Here is a 23,378-nt window from a genome sequence, read left to right on the forward strand (position 1 = left end):
TGGGCCACCTGTCATTTTCCAAAAACTAAATACGGGATAACCGGCTCCTCTGGTTTGAGATACACAATTTTTTTTTGTTCAAACTTCAAAACAAAAATTGCTCATCCCCTTCGTTGTGCCTGACTCATTAAACCCCACTCCTAATAATCAATACAAAAATCTTCCCGTAAGAAAGAACTAGCACAATACCAGACTTCACCAAGCCAAAGAAATGCTTCTCTTAAAACTGAGTTCTTTCTCTATGAAAAAAATGGGTTTTTGATTTCCAAAAAATGGTTTTTTACTTTCTCTGTATATTTCTTCATCTTCAATAACCCCAAATCCCACCAAACTATTGCATGAATCTTACTTCTTCCTCCTAATATACGTGTTCTTCTAAGTCAACACCGTACAATTTTGTCGAGAGACGAATTTGATGAAGAAGGTGGTGCCGCTAAATTTGTAAAAAGTGATTTAGGGACATCAGATCTTGAAGATAACGCTTTATGTGGGAGATGAATGCAATAGTTACCAGACTTTTCATTTTACTATTAAAATATAATAATTGAATAGAGCAGCAGGTTGCCGGTCTTAAATTTTATTAAGATTAATGACGTGGACCAATCCATGAGGAAGTGCCTAAAAGTGATTGATAGAGCGACTGCATCTAGCATTGCTCTATTATTTTTTCCTTGTACAAACCGAAAGAAGTTTTTCACCGTGTGCTTTGGCCAGGGCAACCTGGTTAAAAATAAAAGGCTAGGAGAAAAGTTTCTCCACCTCCCAACATCAACACAGAAGTATGCATCTAAAAAGCCACCAATTTTTGCACATGCAGATACAAGCTTCCAGATGTGAGAAACTTTTATCACCTCTCAAAATAACTTCGGATGTACACACATTCCAAATAAACACAACTTTTGTACAATTCAAATGTACACTTGACATCAATTATGTTGTCCAAAAGTACGCTTTCAAGTCATTTGTAGTTCTTTCGAAAATGTAGTGGTGGGAAAATTTGTTCCCCCACTATTCAGTTAATATTGCTCATCCCACACATCAAATGTTTAGATTTGCAAATATTATGTAAACTAGAAAAATTAAAGAATGAACTAGTCAATATTATTATTACAACAACAGGGTTCCTGTGGTGAATTATTCATGGGAAAGATATATGACAGACATTAAGAATACAACAGATGAGGATGACTAGGAATCAACAGTCTCTCTCATTCATCCTTCCCCTTGCCTTTTCCTCCAGAGACTTTTGTTCCTTCATATGCTGAGAGAAAAAAAGTGCTTTGATTTTTCTGCAAAAACCTGCAATGATTTTTTTTATCAAACGAATAGCAACAAAACTGTAAAGAGAAATGTAATTAAAATCAACTTTATACTATTGAACTGGATAAAAATCAATGTATCAACCATAATGGGTAGAAAAGCAAGTGAATTACATTGGATAATGGACATATTTTAATTTAAAGGTTGCATCATCACCTAAACATTTTTAGTAAACGAATAGAAGTAATGTAATATTTGGCACTATAGACCAAATCCTTGCAATTTAGTCAGTGCAATCATCAGCTTGTACACAAGATTATGAAAGCAAATACATCAATACTAAATTGACAGCTTTTGTCGTTATTTCAGCTAGGAGCATAGTGCATAATGAGACGAGTTTAAGCTTTTACCTGAGAAAGTCAAGTAGTTTCTGCTGCAAGCGACTTAACGTTTCCTCTTCAATGTTCACATATGACAAAAGCTCAGGTAGCTTAACTGCAAGCACAAGAAAAAATCTGACTGTTTTGCATACACACTTATGAAACTTTTGCTAGGTATGTGCATCATGTGTAATGTTCAAATGCTACATCCTTAATGGTGATATATCAATGTCTCTAAAATTATTATATTGTTGCAATGACTGGAAATACAAATAACACATCAAAAAATCATTAAAAATTCTTGCAACTAGCTAAAAATCATTAAAGATAAGAGCAGATTAAAATTCTGGTAACATAGCACAGCAATCACTACAAAAACTATAACCTAAACTCCTGACCATGATCCTTTGAAAAATTCAAAATTGAGACGTCCAAATTCAAAATTGTATTTTCCATCAAATAAAGCCAATAAAGCATTATTTTAATATTGACTCAAAATAATCCGCAAAAGAAACAAGGGTGACAAAAATATGTCCCAAGACAAAATAAAAGTATATGTGCACACACATAGTATCCTCTTTCAAGCAGATGCTTAGAAGCAGCAAAAAGTAATGAACATACCAAAGAGGCGTAATAAATGTTCAGCCCCATATATGGTTGAAGGAGATACATTGTCCACAACTGCTTCATTACATTGCTTGCGTTCTTTTTTATACACGAGCATCATAGGCAATGCTTTATCAAAATAAAGCCTTATTCCTTTTAAAATTTCCCCTGTTGAATCAGCCTCTCTGTATCATAGAAACACAGTGTACATGCCATCATCACTATCACAACTAGACGTATGGGATGAACAAATAAGAAAAATAGATAGCCATAATTTCTTACACACTGTCTTTCTTTGACTTGTATTCAAGGTACTTTGTCAGAATTTCATCAACAGTTGGTGAACGAGGAAGTTTTACAAGCTGCAAGGAGAATTCCAGAAATGTTAAGAAAAATATTAACATGTGATGAGCTGATAATGCCCTAAGATAGGTTATCATTTTTTAAAGTGGTAATCAAATGATAAAAAGTTAAACAATCATGCATTGCATCAGAACCAAAATAATGCCATCGAAAATATCTGTGACCCAAAAGGATAGAATAGTCAGATAATTGAGAGGCAGCAATGACATACTGTAATAGAACCAAGGAAAATGAGCGCAATAATTATCTTCAATTTGCACAGACAACTAATAAAACATACTATTTTCATTTAAATTCAAATATAAACGACAGTACAAGCTACAAGAACTGGGCATTTGTGCATTTTGGTCCAAGGAAGCTTAAACAGATGAAAGCAATTTTGAGAAGACATTCACTAGACTAGATATCCAAAAGAGAAAAACCAGGGCTGGTGTATGTAAGATCACTGTCAAATAATTCAGCTATAATAAATTATGATATCATATTAGTGAGGTGGCTTAATATAATTCAGTCAGATGATTTCAAATTGCTTGGTGGTAGGGTAAAATTGTATTGGCACAATAGCATCTTTAATTTCAAGTAGAAAATATACAATTTAACTCACGGTCATCTCTATCAGGTACAGTAACCTTTAAAAAGTGTAATTTAAACATATGCAAGAAATAATAACTGGAAAGAGTGAATTTAATCGTTTCCATTTACCTTATCTTGCTGATTAACAAAGTCCCAGTCATCAACAAGTTGTTTCTTTAACGGTGCAGGAATTTGAATCTTGAAAAGCTTTTCATCATTCCCGCTGCCCTTCTAATAATTAGAAAATCACATTTAGTAGAATGTTTGCAATTAAAAGGAATGTGCGAAAAATAGAGCAACTACATCAAATACAGAAAAGAAGGTATTTGCATTTTTAAGGAAAACAAAGTTCGAATTCCTAATTTCTTCATACTATCCGCCTTCACGTCTGATGTATATTATGATATTATCAAGCAAAATTAATATAAGATTCATACAATACAAGTAAACCAAATCAAACCTCAACTCCTGAATCAATCTTTCGTTTTTTTCCTTTTGACGCTGCAGAGTTTGACATATTAAACTTATTAGTGAAGGCAAGCTGATATAAACACATATGTTTTCACGTCAACAAATAAATGAAAACATTGCAATCAAACAGGAGAATTTGTGAGGTCGAACTTATTAATTGATAATTACTGTGCTTAAATGGAGTGTGTGTACAAAAAAGGAAACCGGAAAGATGAAATTTAGTGAATACCAATATTCTTGATGTCTTCTTTCTCCACTTTGGCATCTACAGAATCCAAAGAAAATGTTGAATTATCAAGCAAGCAAAATGAAGCATTTCTAAAGTATAATCTTTATGTCCAGCAGTTTAGGAAACATAGCAGAATAAGGATTTGGTGTCTGTGCAATTGCATTGCACCTACGTATTGCCAAGTATTTAAAAGAAGGTAAGCATTATAACTACTGTAGAAGGTTACATATTTTATAACAATTTCAAAAGCACTTTTGGACCAGGATTAATTTTAGGCAAAAGTAATTATCACATTTTTTTCCTCAGAAGCAGCTAAAATTGAAAGAACGTTATCAAAACACGCTACATTGTCTATACTTATATAATAGAACTTTGCATCCAAGCACCTGATAAGATCTGTTTATCTCATACTCTTTTTTCCTGTTTTAACAGTAAGATATCCTTTTCCTGATAAAAACCAACCATGTTCAGAGATCAGTTACCCTTTTGAGATGAAAACCTCATTCTCATGACTTGCAAAAATAATGTAGGATTACTGGCAATGGTCACAATTCCACGTAAAAAATTCTAAAGATATTTCTTAGATCCCTACCCCCCTGCCAGTCCAAACTCCCCAAAAAAGCCAAAATGGAAAACAAATGTCTTAAAGTGTCCACATCTAAAACTTATAGACATATCGAATATAAGCAAAGACACTCAGTAAAGAGAGGTCCAGTAATTGAATCCACAGCCCAAATATTCTAGAGATAGGAATTAACAGAAAATCTTTTTACATTTTCAATCACATACTAGAAGTCTTCTGAACCCCCTTGCCAGAATAGAAGTTCATTATGCAAAAGCTTCAACAAACTGTCATAATACAATATTTCCATTTGAAAGAGAGCATTTCTCACCTGCAGAACTCTTGGCCTTTACTTGAGCTGAACGTCCAGATTTAACATTCTTGTCTACACCTTGCTTTTTGTCTAGGGCCCGCTGCTTCACGACATTCTCGTCATTATGTTTCATCAAACGGCTCTCACCTACCCATTCATCCCAACTGTTGGAAATACATCAAACCAATGATAATAATTCTATTTAACCTTTTAGATGTAGTTGATGCAAAAAAATTATGGCAAAAAAAGCCACAGTGAAAGCAATTCTTTCTAAAAAGCTAACGATCAATCGTTACAAAGGCCATGTAAACAAATTGTCAGGCAAGTTCCAACAACAACCTTACATACCACATTCATTGACATTTAACATGAGAAGTTGACTTTAGAAATTTGTCAAATATTAACTCTGCATCTTACTTAATGGCAATGCTTATACCAACTTTGAGTTGCGTAAACAAGAACGACTAAAGTATTTTCAGATTTGCAGCATGACCATTATGACCATTATGACTATGCCATTTGTACCTTTATTACTTCAAATAAAACAATGGAAATGACAAGAAACTTACTTCTTATTCCAGCCCTGCAAAAAAGAAAAGAATACAGCAACCGAAAGTCAATACTATATCCTGTAATCACTTTAAGTATCAGATTATAACTTATCAAGTAAATCACTTTATCGAATCTTGCAAGATAAATATTACTTTGAAAACTTAAATTGAATTAAGTGACTGGTATAAATGACTTCATATAAGATTAAAGTTGACAACTAAAGTTTGAAAAAACTTCATTTTGCAAACTAGGTTTGTGAAAAAAGAAAGAAAAAAAATACACCCCTTGCTTCCATTTCAAATTGAATTTGAAGGAAAAAATTGGATTTAAATGTTCCCAACAGAAAACCAAACAAGAATTCAAGCACATGAAACATCAGCCTTTTGCAAGATCTATGCCGAAGGAAACATCATGATTAAACTTACAAGGTAGTGAACAAAGTATCTCCATTCATTCTTTCTGATCTCAGCCTTTTGCACCTGATGATTAAAAAAATATGCAGTAAATTAGATCACAATCTAGGTGTATAAAAAATACACACATTTGTCTCTATAGTGTACTGTTCAATTAATACAAAAATTTGCATTAGGTTTACATACATAAAACAAGACATTAATCAAAAGAACCTTAAAACCACTCTAAATTAACATCTTACGATAGGATTGGGTTCCCGTACAGTCACGCAGTCAGAGATCGGTGGCCATCCGATAGAATTCAAAGTCAATAATTCTAATTTAAAAAAAAAAAATTAAAACATATTTTCTTTTAGGACCGGATCTGACGGTCACGGATTGCCTGACTGCGTGACAGAATCCAGATTCCATACAATCACACAAAAAATTCAATCAATCACACAAAAAATTCAATCAATCACAACAACCACAACCAAGCCTTATCCCATTAAGTGGGGTCGGTTACATGAATTAAACAACGCCATAGTGTTCAATCACACATTATAAAAAAAAAAAAAAAAAAAAAACGACAAACAATAAAATCACAAAAATTTATATTTGTAGATTAAATTTTAAACAAGAAAAATTAGGAAAATTTGATAAACCAAACAAGGCCTTTCAAATTTTCACTTCAAGAGAAAAATTAAGTCACAATTCAGTCAAAGCAAGTAGAATTGAAAATTGAAAATTTCAACAAACTTAAAAAAAAAATCTACATATGCAAAACACAAACACTAAACCAAATCCCTAACACAAAAAAAAATCACATTACAAAACGGTTACTAACAGTTAGTAACTGCAAAATTCAAATTCCTTAACAAACACGGAATTCACAAATTCAAAACAAGTATAAACAATGAAACAAAAAATTAACCCTTAAACAGCATTAAAAATTATAATTAGAGAAAAAATAATAATAATTAGAAGCGGAGAAATGTTAAGTACCTTTGCTTCGTAGATGCGAGGACCGTGATAAGCGAGGACTTTTTCGCCGGCGGAGTAGACTCTGGAATCGGAGGAAGGAACGTCGCCGGAAGGACCGTCGCCGGAGTTGGCCGAGTCAGCATCTTTGGAAGAATTTCCCATGGCGAGAGTGAGTGAAAAATGTAACTAGGCGGGAACGGAAAACGACCCGCTGTTCGAGAAACCAGTGATTATTTTTCGGACCGAAATGAAATGAATAGAGACTCAAGATTCAATATTTATTATGACAATGCCGTTTGTTTGGTTTTTTTGCACACATTTATATATCACTTTAATATTAGGGTTTTCTTTTTTCAAATTTTTTTTACACACCTCAGATTATTATTATTTGGAAATTGGAAAATTAATATTCCCTCAAAAAATATTTTGTTTTGGATTGTGTCAATACCTCATTTTCTTTGTAAAATTTTGATTATCTCAGAGTTATCACATAAATGGTTGTTCGAATAACACGAAATAATCAAATAACTCAAGAGAGAGTAATAGTGATTTATTTATTTATTTATAAAAGTAATGAGCAATATTAGGTTGCTAAGTACGATTTATATAAAAAAATTAAGTCTTGACTTTGGATACACGCACTTATTAACTGCTACGTGATTTAAAAGGAAATCTTTGCATATTTTTACATATAGAAGAGAAATGTATATATAAGAAATGGATATAAAAGTAATGTGTTTTTATATAAACTACAATATCGACTTTGAATACACGCATGTATTAAATGCTGCTTAATTCAAATGGGAAATTTTACATTTTTTAAGATAGAAAAGAAGAGCTTAACTTGAATCAAAAGGAAGATATCGATAGAATATATTTATAAAATAATATTATGTTTATTGTGCATAATTTGTGTTAGGTTCGAGCATGGACTTTGAATACACGCACGTATATCAATCATCACATGTAAATATTTTTTAAATTTGAATTTTTTCATGAACAATAATATATTTTTTGAAGGTGTGAACAACAATATTTTGTATTATAAAAAAGGATCATATGACTTAAAAAAAATAGACTTAATTATCTGTTTGGTCCTCTAACTATTTAATTGGTATCGAATTGGTCCTCTAACTAAAAATTGATTTATTTCGGTCCTTTAAGTTTCTCACCGTTACTACATTTAGTCCTTTTTGTTAGTTTTATTTAAATAAGCGTTAGAGTTTGTGTTATGTGGGTATCTGACATCTTGTTTCACACATACATATGAACCATAAGAGTTACCAATAATATTTGTCACTATTTAATCATAATACCTTAACAAGGCATAAGACCAAAATGATGCTAATAAATAAAGTTAGAGGACCCAGATAACACAAACTCTAACGTTTATTTGAATAAAACTAACAAAAATGACTAAATGTAGTAACGGTGAGAAACTTAGAGGACCGAAATAAATCAATTTTTAGTTAGAGGATCAATCCGATACCAATTAAATAGTTAGAGGACCAAAAAGGTAATTTAGCCAAAAAAATATTATTAAAGTAGAAAATAAATACACATAGTATGCTAAAATAAAGTGTTTGATATACTATTCTAATATAAGCCAATATATATTTAGGGTATCTTTAAATTCTATAAAATATAATTTAAATTAATTTGGACGATATATTTAGGGTATCTTGAAATTCTATAAAATACATTTTAAATTAATTTGGACATTATGATAATATCTTCTGCAGTATGACTTAATTAAATTAAGAGAAATGATATTTATACAACTATTTTGTGATAACTTTTGACAATTTTTTCTCTCATACTCACATCATGTTCTTATTCTCTCTCATCCATTTTTTCTCAATTGTTTTTGACCAATAAAAAGAGAGAAAAAGAGAGTTGTCATGAATAGTGTTCAAATATCATTACTCTTAAATTAAATATTAACTGAATACTTGTAAATATTTCTAATCAATTTCACACTTGTCCCCGTGAACATAACTCAGCTGGCAGGGACATGCATTATTATATGTAGGGCTGAGGTACGAACCCCAAATACCTCACTTATTCACCTTAAAAAATGTGAATTCTAACCACGGGATTATTTTGACAAAAAATTTCACATTTAAAATACAAGATCAAATTAATTAATAATTACCCCGATCTATAGGTTCATTTTCACTTTCCACCCTAATTTTTTAATTAACCTTTTTACACTCAAGTTTAAAACAACTTATTGTTACTTTCCCCTCTCAATATTACTTTGTCAAAGATACAAAAAATGAGTTTAACAAACTACCCAATTTAAGTGAAAAAGATAAAATTATCAAAATTTTAAATTTAATATTTAAATATATATAATTTGTTTCATTAGATTGACATTCTCATTAGATTTATCTAACTTTTTAACCTCAAAGGGCTTAAAATTTGATAGAGTTTATAATTTATTTAACATCTTACGGAATAGACGCATGAAATAAAATGTTTTCCTAAATTGAAATATACAAATATTTGAAAAATAAAAAAGTGAATTAAAGAAACAAAAGGAAATATACATGCATTGACTTAAAAATCAGATAAAAAAAAATTGTTCGTGTATTCAAATATGAACAAAGTCAATAATGATTCAAAAGAGAAAAAAAAAAAAAAAAAAAAGATGGATCAAATTTTTGACAAAAAATTAATAAATAAAATAATCTCTTCATTTTGCAGAGGAAAAGAAGAAGATCTGAAATTTAAAAAAAAATTAAAAATTACAAAAACTTATGTGTATAAACATATGTGCTTTGTCGAAAAGAAAAAGTATAGATCTATACTTTTTCTTTTTGACAAAGCACAAATGTTAATGATTTTTAACTGGTGCATAAATCTGTCTCCTTTGAGCTCGATCTGCTATCCAGCTCGAAGGAAGGGAAAGAAAAGACAAGAGTAGGTAGCACATGGCGTAGCTCAGTCGGAGGGAGCTGTATCGGAAGCCAACAGTGTGAGGTAACAAAGTGATGGAGTAGAGAGATGGGAGTGAAAGTAAAAGGCGATGTATCACATATGATTGGATTTCAGGTAACGTTTAACCTGCGAACGGATTCTTTTTTCCCACCATGGGAAAGTGGGACCATTAATGACAGGTGGCGGTTTCAACCTGCTAGTTAAAAATAAATAAAAAATCTTATTACTTATTTTATTCCGTTTTATGTTTTTTACTATTTCATCTCCTTGCTGGAATAAAAAATTGATTCACATGCTTGTCTCTTTACTCCTGTACCCTTTCCCCACCAACACAAAGAATACTACTATTTTCTATCATCCATCATGAATGCTACAGACAAACGACCCATTTCAGCATTCTTCTCATAATTCAAGTTTAACTCAATCTCTTTGTATAACAATGATGGGTTATTATCATGATAGCTCCACATTCCTCTTTTATAATCTTTTTACTCTAAAACTAACACCCATCTCTTTTTGTTTCATTTGACTATCACTGATTGATAGGATCCGAAAAAGCAATAACAATATATCAAAGAATTGATGAAAAAAGAAAACTATATTTGCATCTATGAACAAAATTTTGGAAGATCAAGAAGCTGCTGCAATTAATTAATTGATTGACAACGTTGCAGCACTCCCCACTCTCACCTTCAGAACCTGTCAACAACCCATATGCACCTTGGCTTTGGCAAACTTTACTTTCCACTTTCCAGAGATTGCAGCATGTCTAAAATTTTTTAACACCATTCTCCATCTTCCTCCTTGAAAAAATATTAATAAATTAAATTGTAAACAATATTGTGGGGTATCTTTTTTTATGCCTTTCAGACCAAAAAGTTGATTTTAGGTAGCCAGTATTTGATCTCAGCCATCTAATTTAAATAGTAATATATCTATGGTTAATAACCCAACTTTCCCATGGTGGGAAAAAGAGTCCGTTCCCATGCTAAACGCCACCTGGATTTCAACTCTCTAGTATGAAAAAAATTGTTTTGGACTTTGATCTCATATGATTTGACAAAAACGTTGATGTATCACACTGACTTTTAATTTAAAAGGTTAATGGTGCTTTAACCCAGCAACATATGACACTTTTGGTTTTGTCCTTTGTAAAAAGAATAGATTCGATCCTAATAAAATAAAGATTCTTCACGATTGCCCCTAGGCAATTTGAGTTAGTAGAATTTCTGATGTGACACTAACGTGACTTTTGCTTTTTATTTTTTAATTTTTTTTAGATGCCACGCGTAAAAAAAATATTACACGTAATTTATAATTAAAAAAATGAAAATAATAATAATAATTGTTTTTTATTAATAATTTAAAAAGAAAATTAATTTAAAAGATAAACAAAAATTCTTAAATTCAATCTATTTCTTCTCTTCTATTCTTCGTTTTCTTCTTTGTTTACAATTTTGACGTGTATAAAACAAAACCATTTTTCAATCTCCTCGCCTCTCTCAACACAGGTAAACTCATTCAATCGATCTCTTCTTCTTCTTCAATTTAAATTCACAAAACCCTAAATTCGATGTTAACAATTGTGATTGAATTCCGTGAATGAATCAGATTTTACAAACTATTTGGAATGGTGGGAGGCGGTTTAATCAAGCTGAAGACATGGCAGAAGACAGCTGTGGCATTAGGTTCTGCAGTTGGAGCACTTTTGGATCCACGAAGAGCTGATTTGATAGCAGCTCTTGGTGAAACAACCGGAAAGCCTGCCTTTCAAAGGGTTCTTCAAAGGATGAAATCTTCCCCTGAAGGAAGGGTCGGTTCTCCAATTTTTAGTTATTTTCATGTTCTTTTATTCTTTCAACAACATGTTTGTTTTCTTTTGGAATTTCAAAATTCTACAAGGATGATTATTGCTTCATTTCTTCAGATTAAAGGGGTTATAGATAGTCATCACTAATACCAATGCATTTGCTTTTACAACCTTACCTTGTTTGACAGGCAGTACTTTTGGAGCGCCCTCGTGTTGTATCTGCGAATGTAGGACATGCTTGGGACCTGCCAGCTAATACATTTGGTGCTGCCTATGCTAGATTTATGGGATCCAGGAATTTTTCACCAGATGATCGACCTCCTGTGCGCTTCATGGATACAGATGAGTTGGCCTATGTTGCCATGCGAGCTCGTGAAGTCCATGACTTCTGGCATACCCTTTTTGACCTTCCTACTAACTTGATTGGGGAGTCAGCGCTAAAGGTAATTGAGTTTGAGCAGATGCATCTTCCTATGTGTGTCATGTCTGTTTTAGGAGGCACAGCAAGATTCAGTGAAAAACAAAGAAAATTGTTTTATCAGCACTACTTCCCCTGGGCTGTTCGTGCTGGCACACAGTGCAATGATCTCATGTGTGTATATTATGAGCAGCATTTTCATCAAGATTTGGAAGATGTTCGCAGAAAATTGGGAATTATTCCTGTTCCAGCTATTCCTTGACTCAATGCTTTCCGAGTTTATGAGTTTATGTTTATTTTTCTGGTTATTATAGCTGATGGTAGAATAGTGCAATCATATTTTGTTTTTTAATAATATCCAGTGCAAAATCTATCTCCAATATTTTAGTTAGTGAGTTTTATATAGGTTGTATTTTATCAGTGACTTGTATATCATGATCAATTTAAATAGACTTACGAACACAGGCTGTGTTCAGTTTTATAATCCACATTTCCTACAGTGATTCTTCAACCAATATAATTGTAGCCAATGGATTTCATGTATGACCGATTATTGAAAGGATAATTGCCTATATCTGGACGAAATCTTATCTATAACTATACCGTGGCTGTCAAAAGTGCTGGATCGTGCTGCACTCGCGGAAGAGCATGGCATAGCAACGGCTCACCATCACAGGAGTCACTGACTCACTGGCGTGTCACTTATTATGGATGTGACCGGAACAGAGAAGTTTTGGCTCAGTTTCACAATGCAGTTTGAGTATGGAGTGTGGACAGACACACCAGAGATGCAAATGTAACAATGAAATTTATTTACCTTATGTCTTTATGAATATAAAAAAATTAAATTTTAATATTCATTAATTAATGTAACAACACGTCTTTAGATCTTGTAAAAAAACACGCCGTTATATATATATATATATATATATATATATATGTGTGTGTATGTAAAATAACATTTATTAAATTATATTTTTAGAGATTAAATAAACTACTACTATTTTTTTTTATTTGATAAAGAAATAATAATAATAATAATAATTATTATTTTTTTAAAGAAATTATTTATTTTTATTTTTATTATGTTACACTAATTTTGCAATAAAAAAAGTCTATACCCGTTTCTATCTCGTACAAACCTAGAGTATATTTTTATAATTTTCTTTTTATTTTATTTTTTGTCATTTAACTTTATTCCACACACACCATATTTATTTCAAAGTTAATTTTCTCTCTCTTCACCAAAGAAATCTAGAAAACTCTCTCATTCTCAAACAAACCCTAGCCGACGCCTCCTCCTCCTCCTCCTCCCTCCTTCAGTGTGTCTCCGGCGGTCGTTACATTGCTCCACCATCTTCATCCTCTCCTTTTCATATGTAATTATACTCTATCAAATTTATTTCAACTCAAAGATGATTTTAAATTTCCCTACGACCATCTTTTCGGCTAGATCTTGACATCCACGCACAAGCTTTTGAAAATCCATCACCATAAAAAGAGTCCCCTCCATCTTCTCTACAAAACCCATTTAAAGAAAATCAGGAACGGACAACCTTCGCCGGTGACCACCACGCCGGAGCTTGCAACCACCGTGCCGGGAAAGAGCTTACGTGTTTTCCAGATCTGGGTCAGAATTTTTACACAAACACTTAAACCTGGGCTGTTGTCTTCATCAAGGTCAAGTTCTTTACATATTTTGTTTCCATTACATGCAACAACAACAATACAAATATGAAATTGGATGTGATTTTGTTTTATTTCTAGAGATGTAAAAATTTCTTTTGTAGATGAATCTTTTTTAGTTCTGATGCTACTGATAAAAAAGTCTGTTTTTTTTATACTACAGATTGATAACAAAAATCTTTTTTCAATGAATCTTTGATAGAACAGCTTTTTTTTTTTTCTTCAGAATTTAGGATTTGTTTTTACAGAAGAATAAAAATTTTATTTGTAAATCAAAAGAAATTTTTTTTTTCACTTTCTGTTATTACTTGTTATGATTTAACAAAAATTTCACTTACATTTTCTTGTAATATGACTCAAATAATATTCATTTCTTTCTAAAAAAATTCACTTTATACATAGTTTTTTTTTATTTACAAAGCCGAAATTGTTATGCATAAAAAAATAAAACCAAACTGATACTAAACCATATTCTCAATTCTCTCACTCTGAGAATCAGCTGCTCATCCCTCTATCTCTTATTTATGGGCTCTTTTTTTTTTTTTTTTTTTTTTCCTTCCCTTATTGCTCGTATGTGATCTGGAATCTTCCTGCCAATGAAAGGATAAACATTAGATCAGCTGACAAGTTTGCAAGACAAACAAACTAAGAAGGCACAATCAGCATTTTCTAATGAATATATTTTGTATATTTACTTTTTTGTTGTTGATATAATTGTAAAATTGTGTTAGGACTGTTTTTGGATATGTATTCTTTCTTTAACTTCTCATCTTTATATATTTTCTTGTTTTGCCTCATATGTGATGTTGAAGATTCTATAGTTTGTTAAATATGTCATATGAAGCTCAACAATAAAATGAAGATAAAAAATTAAAGAAATAATGAGTTTAATGATCATTTTCATGGTTTTGTAAAGATGAAAAGAAATTATTTTACCTGTCTGTGTTCTTTGTTTTAAAAAGAATTTCCTGCAATGAGAGAAGAAAATGAAGCTAAAGAAATGAAAACAAGAAAAAATGTAGATAAGAATATGTCAGAAAAAAGAGGAAAGGAAAATGAAAGAAAGATGAGAGAATATGAGTATTGAAGGATAAATATAAAGTCTGTTTGAAATTTGAATTTTGAAATTGAGAATTTGGCTCCATTGATTGGATTCCGTGTCAACCAAAATCTGGCTTATAGTTGGCATGTAATGGAACTGACTTTTTGAAGAGCAAAATAAATCAAACTATAAGCTTTTTATGGTTAAATGACATCATAGTAGTTAAGTGAGGTCATTTAGTTAGAAAAAGTAATTTTAAGACAAAATTTACCCTTAAAAGTGATATGTGGCAGCCAATCATTGATGGGCAAAAATAAGTTTTCCACAACATCTTCCCTTCTTATATTAAGAGAGATTTTGACGTGTATAAAACAAAACCCTTTTTCAATCTCCTCGCCTCTCTCAACACAGGTGAACTCATTCAATTGATCTCTTCTTCTTCTTCTTCTTCAATTTAAATTCACAAAACCCTAAATTCGATGTTAACAATTGTGATTGAATTCCGTGAATGAATCAGATTTTACAAACTATTTGGAATGGTGGGAGGCGGTTTAATCAAGCTGAAGACATGGCAGAAGACAGCTGTGGCATTAGGTTCTGCAGTTGGAGCACTTTTGGATCCACGAAGAGCTGATTTGATAGCAGCTCTTGGTGAAACAACCGGAAAGCCTGCCTTTCAAAGGGTTCTTCAAAGGATGAAATCTTCCCCTGAAGGAAGGGTCGGTTCTCCAATTTTTAGTTATTTTCATGTTCTTTTATTCTTTCAACAACATGTTTGTTTTCTTTTGGAATTTCAAAATTCTACAAGGATGATTATTGCTTCATTTCTTCAGATTAAAGGGGTTATAGATAGTCATCACTAATACCAATGCATTTGCTTTTACAACCTTACCTTGTTTGACAGGCAGTACTTTTGGAGCGCCCTCGTGTTGTATCTGCGAATGTAGGACATGCTTGGGACCTGCCAGCTAATACATTTGGTGCTGCCTATGCTAGATTTATGGGATCCAGGAATTTTTCACCAGATGATCGACCTCCTGTGCGCTTCATGGATACAGATGAGTTGGCCTATGTTGCCATGCGAGCTCGTGAAGTCCATGACTTCTGGCATACCCTTTTTGACCTTCCTACTAACTTGATTGGGGAGTCAGCGCTAAAGGTAATTGAGTTTGAGCAGATGCATCTTCCTATGTGTGTCATGTCTGTTTTAGGAGGCACAGCAAGATTCAGTGAAAAACAAAGAAAATTGTTTTATCAGCACTACTTCCCCTGGGCTGTTCGTGCTGGCACACAGTGCAATGATCTCATGTGTGTATATTATGAGCAGCATTTTCATCAAGATTTGGAAGATGTTCGCAGAAAATTGGGAATTATTCCTGTTCCAGCTATTCCTTGACTCAATGCTTTCCGAGTTTATGAGTTTATGTTTATTTTTCTGGTTATTATAGCTGATGGTAGAATAGTGCAATCATATTTTGTTTTTTAATAATATCCAGTGCAAAATCTATCTCCAATATTTTAGTTAGTGAGTTTTATATAGGTTGGATTTTATCAGTGACTTGTATATCATGATCAATTTAAATAGACTTACGAACACAGGTTGTGTTCAGTTTTATAATCCACATTTCCTATAGTGATTCTTCAACCAATATAATTGTAGCCAATGGATTTCATGTATGACCAGTTATTGAAAGGATGATTGCCTATATCTGGACGAAATCTTATCTATAACTATACCGTGGCTGTCAAAAGTGCTGGATCGTGCTGCACTCGCGGAAGAGCATGGCATAGCAACGGCTCACCGTCACAGGAGTCACTGACTCACTGGCGTGTCACTTATTATGGATGTGACCGGAACAGAGGGGTTTTGGCTCAGTTTCACAATGCAGTTTGAGTATGGAGTGTGGACAGACACACCAGAGATGCAAATGTGATGGTAGCTTGAAAATCTAAAAGCACGCTTAAAATCGTTTTAGTGGATAGTAGGGGCATGTTTTGTGTTTTAAAATTTCAATCAAATACCCCTCATGTCAATTGCTTTTTTAAAAATTCCCTTGATGTCAATTGTTACCTGAACTATATAAAACAACAAATAATCATGATCATTATGTCACCACTCATATTCATTCTTTTTTTTTTTCTTCTTTTTTTAGCTTTTGTAAATGGTTCATTTGTAACGTTGGTCTTTTGGTTCCTCTAATTACTTTTTATTCTAAAAAGCAACCTTTATCTCCTGAAACATTTAAAAACAAGAAAAATATCATTCAAGAGTTATCAGGCTCAAGTGATTCATCACCCATGTCGTTTGTCTGTGTAAAAACTAAGATTGATTTTGGTGATGAGTATCAGTGATGGGTCCATCTTATACAAAAATCAGGGCAGCTGTCCCCACCACATTCTTTTGCTACTAATTATTGAATGATATTAGCTTTTTTTTTTCGGGGGAAATGATTTTAGCTTTTATTCACTAAAAATTAACTGATGCCCATGTTAAAATGGTGTTAAAAATTATATATTTTTTATTGCACGATGGTGTTTTATAAAAAAAAATAAAAATCAAAATGGCGTGGGATAAATTGTAAAATTGGTGTTTGATTGCATAAAAAATTAATGAGGAATGCTAGCAACACTCACTTTTAAATACTCTCTTTAACACCAACTCTTTTATTAGATGAAATCAATGTATGTTCCACCACTTTGTGTTGGTTCAATTTTCAAAGTGTAGACCCACAATAATTTAAATCAATAAGAGAGTGACTATTAGAGAGAGTGTTTAAAAGAGAGTTTTGTTAGCATTACTCCAAATTAATATGTGAAGACACGATAGAATTGTAATATGTAGATATTGATTTTCCTTCAACGTTTTGAAATATATAATGATAGAATTTTTTAAATGTTTGCTAAACAATTAACGATGTCATCATTTTACTGCTTATACATTGATGGATTTTATGAAAAATGGTTTTTTGACATTAAAATTTTGATGTCGAATACGGTGGATGTTCTATGATTTCTATGTGTGGTTTTTAAACACTTACATTGATGTATTCCATGAAAAATGGTGTTTTGACATTGAAATTTTGATGTCGAATACAGTGGATGTTCTACGATATCTATGTGCGTGAAAGTTATACAAGATACAAAGTAAACTTGAGATGAACACAGAATGACACAGACAATGTCTGAATATTAACATCATATGTGTTAATTGGTTTTAAACGTGGAAACAAACACACATTAGTAAAGTATTAAAATCTGTAATACTCATGACAACCACACTAGGGAAAGATTTCACCAGCTATTACTTGACTGGAAACCAAGTTTTGTGCATTTGATAATGTGTCAAAGATTATTCGCATGACTAGCTTTCTTCTCCAACGTGTAGAAGGTGAACCGTGGATGTAATTAGCTCATTTGTTGATTGCCAGGGAAAAAAGTGTGTTCACAATTAATGACATGGAATACGTTTCATTTAACTGATGTTGATAGATCGTGCTAGATAAAAAGCAGTACAATTTCTTTAGACAATTGAGATTAAACACCGTGCTAGATAGTAAGTAACATTTCTTTAGGCAATTGAGATTAAATTGTCCAAAGATAAATGAACAGTTCATGTGATAGCATGATCACAACTTCGTTACCACCAATAATACCTGAAAAAATCAGTTAGCATTTATTTTGTTCGGAATGAATGCTATGCTGATAATGTAAACAAATAATTTTTATTATATTTTATTATGCAAAATAGACAGCTAGTGTCAATAAGAGAGACCCTCTAACTCCCATGTTATATGGAAAATCCACCTCTCTTTTAGGGGGTGGAATGGGATGGAGCGGCCATGTACATTCTGCAAATATGGAAACCAAGAGCAATAACAAAATTGCTACAAACTCCACAATGATGAACTCAAGAGAGTCGGTGAAGTGCAAAATTAAAGTTGAGAAGATCCAAGGTCCGCAGTTGACATTGATCCTGGTGACCGACATATCCTTCTTCCGCATATCCTTCTTCCCCTGCTGCTCCCCTAGTGGATAAATTTTAAAGCAAATAACAAATATCAGGAAACGCAAGAGTTGAACAAAACTGATGAAATGGCTACTAAGAAACATTGAATCACAAGGAAAACAAGCTTCTGGACCTAACTTTTAAAGTAAACCAATTTTGCAATAACATTCGAAGAGTGTATGTTATTTTGTCACGTTAACCCCATTTTGCAAACAAACATATTTAAATTAATATATGAAGTGACAAAATAGTAGACTCTTATTGTATATCAATTCTAATAAGTTTATCTTACTGGTAAATGTCTTCTAAAACCCTTTGGTTTATGGTTTCTTGTATGCTTTGTGGGAAACTTTAAGAATGTTGTCATCAAATCTCGTTAAGAGTAGTAGTTTGAGTCGATAGATGAGAAGAAAGTATGAGTGTTCTATGCAGTTAGAAGTATTTGTTATTGAATATAGGAAAGATGCAAGAACTGATATTTGGGCAATAGACCAAAGTCTGATCAATTCAAGAAATAGATGCATGTTGAGTGTGTAATTGCGGTAAAAAGGGGCATATTCAAAAGAATTGTTGGTCTATGAAAAAAGATAATGAAAACATATGTAAAGGAAAAGAGATAGAAGAAATTGTGATGACAAGTAGCAAAGCCAGAAAAAAAAAATCTTGGGTGAGCCACTAAAATAAACAATAAAGTATAAAATAATTTTTTTTTAATGACTTTTTTTATAGTTTTATTTTAGTTGTCTTCAACAAAAAATGTAATATAGTTAACTCTTATAGTCCTAACAATACGAAAACATATTTATCCTTAATATAAGTAATTGACACATATGTATGAAAGATTGTTTTTTTAAACTTTACAAATACCAAATTATTTGGCCACTTTGCTTTCACTTTCTTATAACACTTCATCCTATTGAAATAAGTGGAAAACAACAAGAGTTAGCTGAAACATTTATCTTCCGTTCTATCCTTAATTATATTCTCATTTTGTTTCGTTACCAAAGGTTAAGAAATTAGTTTTCACTCTGCAATTAAGGCGAGCGGGAATAGATTAATCAAATTAGAAATGGTAATGAAGGATATTCGAAGCAACGGTGACGACAGCAAAAAAACAAATCAACAAAGACATATACATACAACAACAGAACACTTATCAATTCAAAAATCAACAAGAGATAAGAAATTGACTTTCAAATTCAAAGTGAAAAACTGAGACAGGGAGTGAGAGAGAGACTACGAAGAGGGCTTTTCACCTCAGCTATGGCAATGTTGATTGGGTAGATTGAAAGCGGAACGGGCAGCGACGGTAAAAGAGCCGAAGAGGAATTGAAGTTGGAAATTTGTTAGAAGAGCCTGAGGGAAGGAAGGGTCGTGCTTAAGTAGTGGAGAGGAAGGGCGTGTGTCATTTTTCTTTAATAACAATGAGTTTTTAGTAATTTTCTTATAGAAAAAAAAATTGTTTTGCTTTTGGGTGGGTGGTCTGTGGCCCACCTTAGCCCATACAAAGCTCTGCCACAGGTGATGACGACAAATGTAAAATATGACATCATATGACTTGCTTCTCATTGAAGAGCAAAATTTTGGTATTGATATTGTGGATATTATGTCCAGTTGGGTGGTCGATAGTGCATAGTGGTACATCCATATATGTCACATGGAGGATATATATTTTATTCTCTTATCCTTTAGGTGAAGAGAAATGATATATGAACAACTATTTTTTACAACTTTTGTGACAACTTTCTCTCTCATACTCATATTATTTTTTTACTTTCTTTCTCTATATTACTTTGATTTTTGTGTCAATACCTCATTTTCTTTGTAAAATTTTGGTTGTCACAAAAGTTGTCATATATATGGATGTTTAATAAACACAACTCTTAGGTGAATGATGTAAAGTTGGCTCACGCGAGGTATGTTAAAATGTGTTGGTCTTGGATATGTTAATTTGGAGATGTTTCTTGGTACCAAGTTATTACCTCTCACGGGTGTGAAGGATGTTCCAAACATTCGGTTGAATTTATTTTCAGTGGCTAAACTATGTGATAAAGGTTATGATAACTTCCGATCGTGGGACACTTGAAAACTCGCCAATTATTTTATGATTGTTGCTGCTGCTAGATGTACAAAGTGTTCACATGAATTGGCTGAAGATCATACAAATGACAATGGCATTGATTTGTTGAGAGAAAGCCGTGTGCCACAAAGAGATACGGTGCATGAGCATGAGAGTGAAGAAAATTAGAGAGCAGCACATAAGAAAAGAGAAAGAAAGAAAAAAAAATTGCCGGTGGTGGAAGTGGATTCAACATATGTACTACGTTTCAGTTGAAATTTTAGTATGTTATTTTCAACGAAGAGTTTGTCATTTTGATATATTTTATTAGTATGCATTGGATTAGAATTTTAAAGGATAATTTTTGTTTAAAAAAGTCTTGAGGATTTTAAAAGATTTTAGAGGATTTTGATGACTTTGATGATTATAAAAGACTATTAAGGATTTTAATGGATTTAATTCTTAAGATTTTAAAGGATTTGAAATAATTTTATGGATTTCAAGAGATTTGAGCTAGAGAGAGAGAGAGAGAGAGAGTAAAATCTTAAAAGAAAAAAACAATCCTAAGAAATCTCATGCTTTCATGAAAGACTTTTTCCTGCTAAAATTTCACTAGAAAATCCCACAAAATCCATCAAAATCTGATTTATTAAACAATTCTTCGAAATTTGAATGATTTTGAATACCACAAGTCTTTTTTTTTAAGTGATTAAGAGTCTTGATTGAATACCACAAGACTTTTTTTAAATGACAAGGAATCTTGATTGAATAACACAAGACTTTTTTTAAATTGAAAAGAGTCTTGATTGAATACCACAAGACTTTTTTATGATAAAAAAGTCTTTTAAAATTTCTTAAAATCATGATCCAATACACCCCCTTAACCTTTCTTTATGTTGGTTTGGGACGCCCAATTTTGTGGATTTGTATTCTAAATTGGTTTTCGACCATTGCTCGATGATTGTTTGATGTTTGTCTCGTGATTTTTGTTCTTTTACATTGAAATGATTTTTCCATGTTAAAACTTATGGTGTAATATTTATAATTTTTTTCTTTATTACTATTAGCGTCCAAACAGGCACTCCCGTGTCCGTCTGTCCGCTTTTTCTACTATGCTAACACATATATATTTCACTTTGTTTTTTTTGTATAAAATAAATTAATATATAGTATATAATAACTGCATTTTCGTGCCTTTGGTAGGCAGGGTCGTTCCTAGAGTTTTATGGGCCTTAGGCATAATATGAAAAAAGGGTCCTTACATAATAGATCATAATTTTTTTTAGCTCATTGTTGTGTTTTTTCAGCTCTTCATTTCGTTTTTTATTTCGCTTTTCATTACCAAATAAATGTTTTTTAGATAACATCTGAAAATAAATTAAATACTCTATATACACAAAAACAAAATAAAATACTGTAGATGTAGAGAAAAATAGCACATGCATGGTAAACTAAAATTTTAGCACCCCATTTTCAACTAAAATAGAATTTGCTTTGTTATGAAAATTATCCCAATTTCTTGGATAAAAAATATCGTCGATATTTTTAATATTAGTGAAGCACATTATTAGGAACAAAGGACCCAAAAAAATATCATTTATTTCTTTGATAATAAATTTTTGAGCATATTATTAAGAACAACCAAAAAAAATTGTAGGAGGGTGTATATAGAAATATTTGTGCCACATGGGATATATATATAGTAAATCTCACTAAAAGGGCAAAAAACATTAACAGATTTCAGCCCATTCCTTTATCATGTCAAAGTTTGGGCCTTTTCAGAGAATTTTGCTATATATACCCCCCAAAATCCAAATATTTCTATATACCCCCTACACTTTAAAAAAACTTTTGGGCCCCCTACCGGCATGGGCCCTAGGCCGTCGCACTCGCGGCCTATGCCCTAGGGCCGGCCCTGTTGGTAGGTAGTATAAATAAACACTTTCCCTGCCTTTCAAGATGATGGAAGAGAGAAAGTTGCATTGAAAACAATAAGTAAACTCTTATCTCGGCCTTTGGCACAACTTTCTCCCTTCCATCATCTTGTGTGATTGCCACATAAGTATGCATTTAGACTACGGTTGGAGGATGGTCTCAATGGTCCTCTATTTTCTTGCCGTTTTCCTCACTCTCTTCTTCTTATCACTTCTTTCTATTTTTCTTAACTAAATATTTCCTTCACAAACTTTGTAGAGAAACACAACAATTTATAACATTTGCTAAAATCAAGCACAAAGGGTCATGAAATTAAATTAAATTTGTGTAGTCTATAACCATAATTTTTCTATATTCAGGCACATGCGTCAAACTTTAAAGTAGAAGTACATTACACAATTACCATTTTATAGATAAATATTTGTAATTAAAATTATTGGTGCTATGGAATGTATAAAATAAAATGTAAATCATACTATTGAAATGGTGGATTCCGCTACACCAGTGCAACCTCTCTTGAAACCACAGTAGAGATATGAGTTTTGTGTCATCATTTTTGAATAACAGATGGGGTATTTTATTGGGGGATACTTTCTCTTAATATAAGAGTAGAATCGCCAAAAAAAAAGTAGAAGAATCACATAGATACATAGTAGAATCACCCTTAAAATTACACAACACAACCTGATTAAAGTAAAGCATTTTAATTTAATAGTAGAAACATAATAACTGCATTTTTTCAAATTAAACATCACTATTTTATATGAAATTAAAATTCAACATAAAATATACAA

General features: G+C 32.1%; 3 protein-coding genes and 1 long non-coding RNA gene across 6 annotated transcripts; 2 read left to right on the top strand and 2 right to left on the bottom strand.

Annotated features, from left to right (window-relative positions):
* Positions 1-935: 935 nt before the first annotated feature.
* Positions 936-6,979, bottom strand: LOC25493500 (protein MRG1). Its single transcript, XM_013602008.3, has 11 exons — positions 6,707-6,979; positions 5,735-5,788; positions 5,327-5,340; positions 4,776-4,921; positions 3,883-3,918; positions 3,643-3,683; positions 3,312-3,413; positions 2,529-2,608; positions 2,262-2,431; positions 1,671-1,755; positions 936-1,299 (listed from the first exon to the last, which is right to left on the bottom strand). Exons 1-11 carry the CDS (start codon positions 6,845-6,847, stop codon positions 1,209-1,211), a joined length of 960 nt encoding a protein of 319 aa, XP_013457462.1. The 5' UTR covers positions 6,848-6,979; the 3' UTR covers positions 936-1,208.
* A 4,109-nt stretch (positions 6,980-11,088) lies between these two features.
* Positions 11,089-12,340, top strand: LOC25493501 (ubiquinone biosynthesis protein COQ4 homolog, mitochondrial). 2 transcript variants are annotated; one of them, XM_024781157.2, is made up of 3 exons: positions 11,089-11,139; positions 11,240-11,441; positions 11,627-12,340. In XM_024781157.2, exons 2-3 carry the CDS (start codon positions 11,259-11,261, stop codon positions 12,116-12,118), a joined length of 675 nt encoding a protein of 224 aa, XP_024636925.1. In that variant the 5' UTR covers positions 11,089-11,139; positions 11,240-11,258; the 3' UTR covers positions 12,119-12,340. The 2 variants fall into 2 exon arrangements, with proteins under 2 accessions (XP_024636925.1, XP_013457464.1); XM_013602010.3 differs by lacking the exon at positions 11,089-11,139 and having other exon boundaries at positions 11,163-11,441.
* Positions 12,341-13,059: 719 nt separating this feature from the next.
* LOC25493503 (ubiquinone biosynthesis protein COQ4 homolog, mitochondrial) lies at positions 13,060-16,233 on the top strand. Of its 2 annotated transcripts, none has more exons than XM_039833389.1 (3): positions 13,060-13,536; positions 15,102-15,303; positions 15,489-16,233. In XM_039833389.1, the coding sequence occupies exons 2-3, from the start codon at positions 15,121-15,123 to the stop codon at positions 15,978-15,980; spliced, it is 675 nt and encodes a 224-aa protein (XP_039689323.1). In that variant the 5' UTR covers positions 13,060-13,536; positions 15,102-15,120; the 3' UTR covers positions 15,981-16,233. The 2 variants fall into 2 exon arrangements, with proteins under 2 accessions (XP_039689323.1, XP_039689324.1); XM_039833390.1 differs by lacking the exon at positions 13,060-13,536 and adding an exon at positions 14,559-14,995.
* Positions 16,234-18,292: 2,059 nt separating this feature from the next.
* On the bottom strand, positions 18,293-19,991 carry LOC112420734 (uncharacterized). Its single transcript, XR_003010829.2, has 2 exons — positions 19,847-19,991; positions 18,293-18,609 (listed from the first exon to the last, which is right to left on the bottom strand). It is a non-coding gene; the product is annotated as an uncharacterized lncRNA (long non-coding RNA).
* Between the last annotated feature and the right edge of the window lie 3,387 nt (positions 19,992-23,378).

This window comes from Medicago truncatula, chromosome 4, assembly GCF_003473485.1.
Source record: "Medicago truncatula cultivar Jemalong A17 chromosome 4, MtrunA17r5.0-ANR, whole genome shotgun sequence".
Classification (NCBI taxonomy): Eukaryota; Viridiplantae; Streptophyta; class Magnoliopsida; order Fabales; family Fabaceae; genus Medicago; species Medicago truncatula.